Below are 8,146 nucleotides of genomic sequence, written 5' to 3'. Positions count from 1 at the left end.
AAGAATTGACCAATCACAATCGAATTTGAGGAGAATAATCGACTGTGATTGGTCAATTCTTGCGACTCACGATTTTGCGACTCCCATTGTAGACCCCGCATTAATGGCGGCTTTGTCCCATCCCTCATTAGGGCCGGTATTCATAGTCGGATCTTATTTCAAGACCGTCTTAAGTAATATCTTAAGATGCTAATACGGCTCTGTGATTGGTTAATGACATCTGAAGATTGTACTTAAGATGGTCTTAAACATAAGAACCGACTATGAATACCGGCCTAGAGGATCCCTATTTTGTGTTTCCTTCGTTTAACATGGAGCTTGCTCTTCTCATTATATATGTTCTATGGCAGGAGCCAATAACCAAAAAGGAAGGAAGGAAGGTGTAGACGATTTGATTGCGAGATAACGTGATTTTGTTTAGAAAATACAAAAAGAGGCCTTTAAATAATTGATGTGATAAATAGATAACATTTAGATCGTATATCGATACATGAAACTATGCTTGCGCTAAAAGATTATGGTAGCAGCGACGAAAATAGTGAGACGGAAAATGTCGACTTCACGTCCATATTTCCCAGTGACAAATTCATTCCCAGTGGAAATTCCAATTTCCAAATTTGCTCGGCTCCAGAAGTCGTACCTACTGTGAGTATTTACGTGCGTTCAGCCTGTTTTCAATTACCATTTTTGAGGTTATAATATAATCTTATTATTAAACAATACCGTGAACTTGACCGATCTGTGAATAATACGAATAGATAGAAATATGCCTTATACTCGGACTGGATACCTTTATACCTATGTAAATCCTATTATTGCTACTTTACAAATGTCTATTTTGATGGAAAAAAATAACATTTTATTTACAACAATGATTATTTAGGGAACAGAATTGTGTGTAAAACACATAGATCCAACTGCAATGGAAGTTACACATAATCCAAGGTATGAGGAACTTTTTGGACCCGAGGTAGGACCTGAAAATCCATTCAAGACGCAGCAGCAGCGTGCAGTGAAAAATATGCTATCTGGATATGTGGAAAGTGCGCATATAAGTGAATTTCAGTTTGAAAATCAAAGGAGAACATTTGCCAGTTATGGTACGCATAATAACAAAATTATATTTAATATATATAGTTGATTACTCTTCTATCTTATTAAAATCTTGAATCTTGAAACCATTTTTAACTTATATCTTCACTTTAATACTCCAACAAAATGCTTATTTATATCTGATTATCTGAAATATTTGAGCCTAAATAAAAATAAAAATTTATTTAATATCTAAAATTTAATTAATGTCAAAATTTTTGTTATCAGGATATGCACTAGATCCAACTGTAGATGGTAGTGCGGATGAAGGTAGAGTTATGATCGGTGCAACGGAAGCGGCAGAAGAAGCGGGCGGCAAGACCGTTTTTGAAAATACCACCTTGAGACCCTCAGACAAACGAAAGAGGCACAGAAACAACGATCCATCAGATATAGAAGGTTTTTTGGGTCCTTGGGGTGGTTACATTGATGAAAAACGAGTTATCAAGCCAAGCGAAGATGAAGCCGCTGAATTAGAAGAAATCTTAGCCAAACGAAATAAACGAGGAAAGCAGACAGAGGAGAAACCACTCGAGGAGAAGACCATATTACATAGTAATGTGCCCATATATATTATCAACATATATTGTAAATACATAAATTAGTAACAAAGTTGCTTTTTATATAGAATAGTTTTTAGAATTTCATCATTATGTAAATTAATTCAAACTTAAACTAAATTTATTAAGATAACATTTTTAACATGAGTATTGTCTTGAAATTTACTTCATAACATTTAATAATTTTAAATTGCAGTTAAAGACAGTGTGGACTATCAGGGACGCTCATTCTTGCACGCGCCTCAGGATGTAGGTGTGAATCTCAGATCGGAATCACCACCCGATCGTTGCTTTTTACCAAAGGCGCAAATTCACACGTGGGAAGGCCACACCAAAGGCATTTCGCAAATCCGATGGTTTCCACGTACAGCGCATTTATTACTGTCCTGTAGTATGGATTGTCGAGTGAAGGTATTTGACATGACGATATTTTAATTTGATATGTTAACGTATACAAATACTATGTTATATTAATATGTCTTATTATGTAGTTGTGGGAAGTATACAAAGACAGGAGATGCGTTCGTACATACTATGGACATCGACAAGCGGTACGGGACATAAGTTTTGACAATGACGGCAAGCGATTTTTATCAGCGGCTTACGATCGATACGTGAAACTTTGGGACACAGAAACAGGAACTTGTATCAGTCGCTTCACGAGTAGAAAGATCCCATATTGTGCCAAGTTTAATCCTGATCCAGATAAACAGCACCTCTTTGTAGCTGGTACCAGTGATAAAAAGATCATTTGCGTAAGTAAAAAAAAATATTTTTTTACTTATCGAAAACGATGTGATTTAAGATCATTGTTGTTTTCGATCAAGATTTTGATAATACAGACACACAAAAATGACCTCATTCGTAACAGTAAACATGCAACAATAAATGTAAAAATAAAGTATAATAATTAACGTCTTCAATTAAATATTATAATTTAATATTCTGTTACAGTGGGATATACGTTCTGGTGAAATAACACAAGAATATGATAGACACTTAGGAGCTGTGAATACCATCACGTTTGTCGACGAAAATAGACGATTCGTCACAACCAGTGACGATAAAAGTCTTCGGGTTTGGGAATGGTATGAATTCTCCATTAATTCCATTAATTCTCGTAAAGGTTATTTCTGGAAAAATGAGATTAATTTGTTATTAAAGATAAATTATTTTTTTATGTATAGGGACATTCCTGTGGATATGAAATACATAGCTGATCCATCCATGCATTCTATGCCGGCGGTAACGCCGTCACGAAATCAGAAATGGCTCGCTTGCCAAAGCATGGATAACAAAATTGTTATATTTTCGGCGTTAAATAGATTCAAAATGAATCGAAAGAAGACGTTCACGGGGCATATGGTCGCAGGATATGCGTGCGGTTTAGACTTCTCGCCAGATATGAGGTAATATATAAAAAAAATGCGTTTCTTAGTAAAATATAATCTTTAAAATCTTGATTATTTTTATAGAAAATGATCAATCTTTCGGTAAAGTATTATATTTGTTCTTATTTCAGTTACTTGGTATCGGGCGATGCAGATGGTAAGTGCTACATATGGGACTGGAAAACAACAAAGTTATACAAAAAGTGGAAGGCGCACGACGGGGTGTGCATTGACGTATTATGGCATCCTCATGAGCCTTCTCGACTCGCTACTGCTGGCTGGGACGGCAAGATCAAGTACTGGGACTAAAACAATTCCCAACAAGCCGTAAGCCACAGACATCCTTGTTGACAACAGACATATTTTGTATATTTGTAAATAATAAATACTGATAATTAAAAGAAAATAAGATTTTTAAACACTAATTGTCATTGATAATGCACATTGATAATGAATGTATGACAATGTATGAATGCTTTTATATTATAGACTATATATAAATAATCAAATGATTTTAATTAAATAAAATCTCTCTATTTCTCAATCCTTTGATTACTTTCTCGCTAATACCTTATCCAATCGAATATATCATCGGTGAATGTGTATATGTATAATCAAGTTTGATTGTTCGGTAGAACACTCGTCATTGCTATACAATTGCGACGATACATACGTGGCACGCATAACGCATATAATACTATTGAATTCTGTTATCTGGCGACACGAATATACCCACCATTATTTAACATATACTACGTTTACGCGCGAGCGTTACTTCTGTAGTAACTTACGATATGTCACTCGTTTACGCGGAGTAAATTATCGTAAGTTACTACAAAATCCCATTTACGCGAAGGAAAATCCCGTTTACGCGAAGGAATTATCGTAAGTTACTACAGAAGAAACGCTCGCGTAAACGTAGTAATAGGTAACCACTTCTCTCCAACCTTGCCCGATACCGATGAGTTAGCAACCCTGTTCCGTGGGATATGGCGTGAAAAATCAATAGTGCGCGCGTCAGTGTACACCGTACGTTCGTATGGTCGCTCTCGTATTTTAGCCCCTGATTGGAAAATTACGCGAACGAACTGCAGCGGATTCTTTACCTGTGCCGTATACAGCACCCTACCCATGAAATCCCTTATGAATTGTAAGCGTTATGCAAACGGCAAATATTTATCAAGACATTTACAGATAGAGGTAGTGTCGTCTATTACCACGCAATAAAGTGGAAGGTGAGTTTTCTGTTTACACCTATGCACATGCATCATATACGTCGCAAATCCGGTGTTCACGAAGCGTATTGTTGCGATTACCAATCCAGTCGTTGTGATAAATGTCGATAAAGAATAATGTCGATTTTAAAACGATGAATATTCAACGTATTAAAAATGTATACATGTATCGAAAAAGCATACATGTGTATCTTCTTCTTTTTGTTGAATTGTTTTTTTTTCTTTCATTATGGAGAAGAAAGTATGGTAATATGAAACCCCACTTTGTTTTTAGGCGATTTCTTGTAAACTACAAGCTCAATTCTTTCGTTTCTGATATGCTTAGGTTCCTTATTCTATTGGCAATCCATTTTTAACATTCGATTTATAATTCTCTACTTACAAGAAAAGATTATCGAAAAATGAGCATTAAGTCATAAGTCGCATCGTAATATGCTGGTAATATGAACCCCACTATTTTTTTGGATGCGTAAAATAAAAAAATTCACAAAACGCTTTTCAAAAAAGTAATGTATTTAAGAAAGTTATTGTAAAAGAAATACATATTAAAAAATCAAAACAAATTATATAATAAAAAAATAATTTAAAGAGAAAATTCATTTTCTTTCGTCTATCGATATAAATCACACATGTATTCTTCTTTCTCTGCTCTTGCACATTCATTGTGAGTCCAGAAAGTACATTGAATCCACAGACATTGACCTAGCACCTTGGAGGTCCATAATACAAACTACAAACGTTTACCATCTTGAAAAACAATAGCAATTAGTGCAGTTACAGCAAAATGAAAAGAACTAAATATTCTTAAACACGTGGAAATGTTAGATAACATCATACTTTAAATGTCTGACTATAAACGTTAGCTGTTAATCACATATATAGTTACAAATAAACAAAGTTTTACCTACCTTTTAAACGTTCGGAAATCAACAAAAAAGAAATATGTTTTTTACTTTATTATTATTGCCAACTAATGAATCTGTCATTCTTACGGCCCAAAGGACAACTTAATAAACAAGTTTCAGCTGTCACTTATAGAGTGGAACTCAAAGTTTTTAAGATATTTGAGGGGTTCCATTATCAGCAAGATTTCATATTATCACCTTCTCCTCTATTGTGCAAACATAATTAAATAAAATTTACCCTCATTCTTTTTCACTAGATAAAGAACTTTGAAGGTAAAACGCGATATTTCATCCGTTTAGGCGATTAGGTATATATATACCTCCAGTTCATATAATAAAGTGTTCTCGATATAAACGTTAATGTAAAACGGAAACTATACGATCTTTTTCACGCCTGCCGATGACACATAAATTGCTGTACCTAAAACTTTTTTCTTCTTTTTAAATGTTTTCGTGATATATTCTTGAAGAATTATATACGTTCCATCAACATCTAGAAATAGTTCTATGGAATTTTATACAGCATTTTCTTACAACCAATATATTGAATTTATTATATAGTTATAATTAATTATTATAGGTGTTATTATTATATATAGGTATAATTAATTTTATATAATTTATATATAATTTTTCCAAAGTTTTAAAAAAAAATTGTACTTCCCTGGTGAAAAAATTTCTCACATTCTTCTCATATTTTCTCATATTTCTCATATTTTCTCAGAAATTTTGCAAGAATTGGGACTTATGAAAAATTCTGAAAAAATATATAAAATTTCTCAGATACTTTTAGAAATAATTGGATGAAGATTTTTGGAATATTTCAGTATCCGTATGTATGAAAATTTCTGATAATTTGCACAGATTTTCTCATATTTATTCAGATTTATACAAAGATATATTAACGAAAATTATTCTTATTTTATCTGAGTTTTTCTGAAACACGTTCCAATTCATATAAAAAATCTGAAAAATTCTGAATATTCTGAGAAAATCTGAAAATTTTTATAGAAATTCTGAATCTATTTTTTCACCAGGGTCTGAAAAACATGAAAGGAAAAATATATATTAATAAAATTAAAATATAAAGAAATGTGTAGTATATAAAAATCAAATGGTATGTTGTATTATTAAATTTTTTTACTGTGAAATAAAAGAGATATCGCATAATTGGGACAGTTACAGTACAGGATAAGGCGTTCCTGAAGATGATGGACGGAGCCGGATTGGGATACTCATATCACCTCCCATCCGCCGGTTGGAATCTGAAAATCAGAAATGCATTGTCGCAGTTCAGTGATCTTTTTAGCGAATTTAACAAGTATATCGCACCGGCTTATCATCATGACCGCTGCGAAAGGTACGTGGATTTCTCTGGAAGATCATTCAAAAAACAGAGGTAAAGAAAAAGCCGCAAGACTTTAAGTAAAAACTGCTTCATTAAATATTTTATTAAAAGCATCATATCTCAATTCTAATTTGTTTCTTTTTCTTTTATTAATAAATATATAGGAGTCATAAGAAAAAAAGCAAACGGATTTCTTTCAATTAATCTGACATAATATTCATAACATTTATTTTTATATCATAGAATGTTGCTATGCCTTTTTCCGTTACTAATATATTCACTCTGCAATTTGCGTATATATTTGCATATATATATGATAATTGTGTGCGTGCGTGTGTGTTATTAATTTAACTCTCATGTATTTATCATACAGATCTGTACAAATGCGCTTATACTCGATGCACAAGAGGGAATTTGTCATGGTGTTTGTTGCTTTTTTTGCGTGTTTCGGATTAGCGATTTTTATTGGCCTGGCCGGTAAGTATCAGCAATCATTTTCTAATTATTTCGAAGTAAAAAAATTCAAATGTCAACAACACTAGTGCTATTAACCTCAAACATATTAAAATATATCATTGCATTAACGCTTTTAAAGGACCACCTATAACGTCGACCAGTGAACAGAAAGCGCATTTAAACGGCAGCGAGATGGCCACTGGTCCATTCATCATGAAGACACCTCTATTGTCTACATATAGCCAGCAATTATGGGTCATTGCTAAGCTATCGACATCGAATAATGACGGTAACGTGCGTCTGTGAAGTTGGCACGACAGTCTATGAATTTAAAAATAGTATATTGGGTAATTATATACAATTTAGGGGCCTCACCTCAAATATCGATGAAATTATGCTCAATCGATGCGTTTTTGCACGAAACGAAAGAATCTGGCAGAAAAAAAGTGTCGCTCTGCCCGCGACGCGAGATATTAAACGTTTAAAGTTGACAGGAATCAGGTTATGATTCCCGTCATACCGACGAGATGTAGCAACACTGAACATGTCCTGCGGCTGCATGCCCATACTCAGTGGCCGCACGCGCATGCAAAAGTGCGCGAATTTGAAACGTATGTATACTTATATAATGCATATCACTTGTTAGCTTTCAATGATGAATATATCTTATATAATGGCTGTGTTCGGGGAACGCACTATTAGCGCTATTGTATCATTCTATCTTTATCGCTCATCAGGTGTAAAATAAGGATAGAATAAACAAATAGCACTAATATAGCGCGCTCCCCGAATCCAGCCTATATATCAAAGTACATGCGTGGGCGGGAGGGCTTTGCTCCCCTGCATCCCTTCCATGCATGTACTTTATAATTTCGCTTTACAACTTAGCATGTATGTACTTTAAGTTGTAAAGCGAGGTCCACGCTGCCTACCGGCGGAGGTGGGTGCAGGAGGGGGGCCGAAGGCCCCCCCCTCCCTCGCACCCACCCCGTCGGTAACCTCACGCATGTAAGCCCCCTTGCACCCCTCCATGCATGTGCTTTATAATTTCGTTTTACAACTTAGCATGTATTGTACATCCTTTATATTGTAAAGCGAGGGCCACGCTGCCTACCGACGGGGTGGGTGTGGGGAAAGGGGGGCCAAAGGCCCCCCTCGC

The 8,146-nt window shown here is 34.7% G+C and overlaps 2 protein-coding genes across 3 annotated transcripts in view; both read left to right on the top strand.

Moving 5' to 3' along the window:
- The first annotated feature begins 357 nt into the window (after positions 1-357).
- On the top strand, positions 358-3,853 carry LOC112459896 (pre-mRNA-processing factor 17). The gene is made up of 8 exons (XM_025024262.1): positions 358-645; positions 884-1,100; positions 1,321-1,647; positions 1,849-2,063; positions 2,144-2,407; positions 2,607-2,740; positions 2,840-3,061; positions 3,175-3,853. Exons 1-8 carry the CDS (start codon positions 499-501, stop codon positions 3,350-3,352), a joined length of 1,704 nt encoding a protein of 567 aa, XP_024880030.1. The 5' UTR covers positions 358-498; the 3' UTR covers positions 3,353-3,853.
- Positions 3,854-3,903: 50 nt separating this feature from the next.
- LOC112459903 (transmembrane protein 181) overlaps positions 3,904-8,146 on the top strand; it is a 15,117-nt gene continuing 10,874 nt past the window's right edge. The window contains exons 1-4 of one of the 2 annotated variants that reach the window (XM_025024284.1): positions 3,904-4,278; positions 6,369-6,543; positions 6,905-7,008; positions 7,127-7,276. In XM_025024284.1, coding sequence (XP_024880052.1) covers positions 6,392-6,543; positions 6,905-7,008; positions 7,127-7,276 — 406 coding nt within the window. In that variant the 5' untranslated portion in view covers positions 3,904-4,278; positions 6,369-6,391. Of the gene's footprint in view, positions 4,279-6,362; positions 6,544-6,904; positions 7,009-7,126; positions 7,277-8,146 lie in introns of both variants that reach the window. The other variant, XM_025024275.1, reaches the window with a different exon arrangement.

This window comes from Temnothorax curvispinosus, unplaced genomic scaffold, assembly GCF_003070985.1.
Source record: "Temnothorax curvispinosus isolate PA1 unplaced genomic scaffold, ASM307098v1 QBEX01001093.1, whole genome shotgun sequence".
Lineage (NCBI taxonomy): Eukaryota > Metazoa > Arthropoda > Insecta > Hymenoptera > Formicidae > Temnothorax > Temnothorax curvispinosus.
Note: the sequence above shows the minus strand (reverse complement) of the source record. Positions and strands in the feature narration are given on the sequence as shown.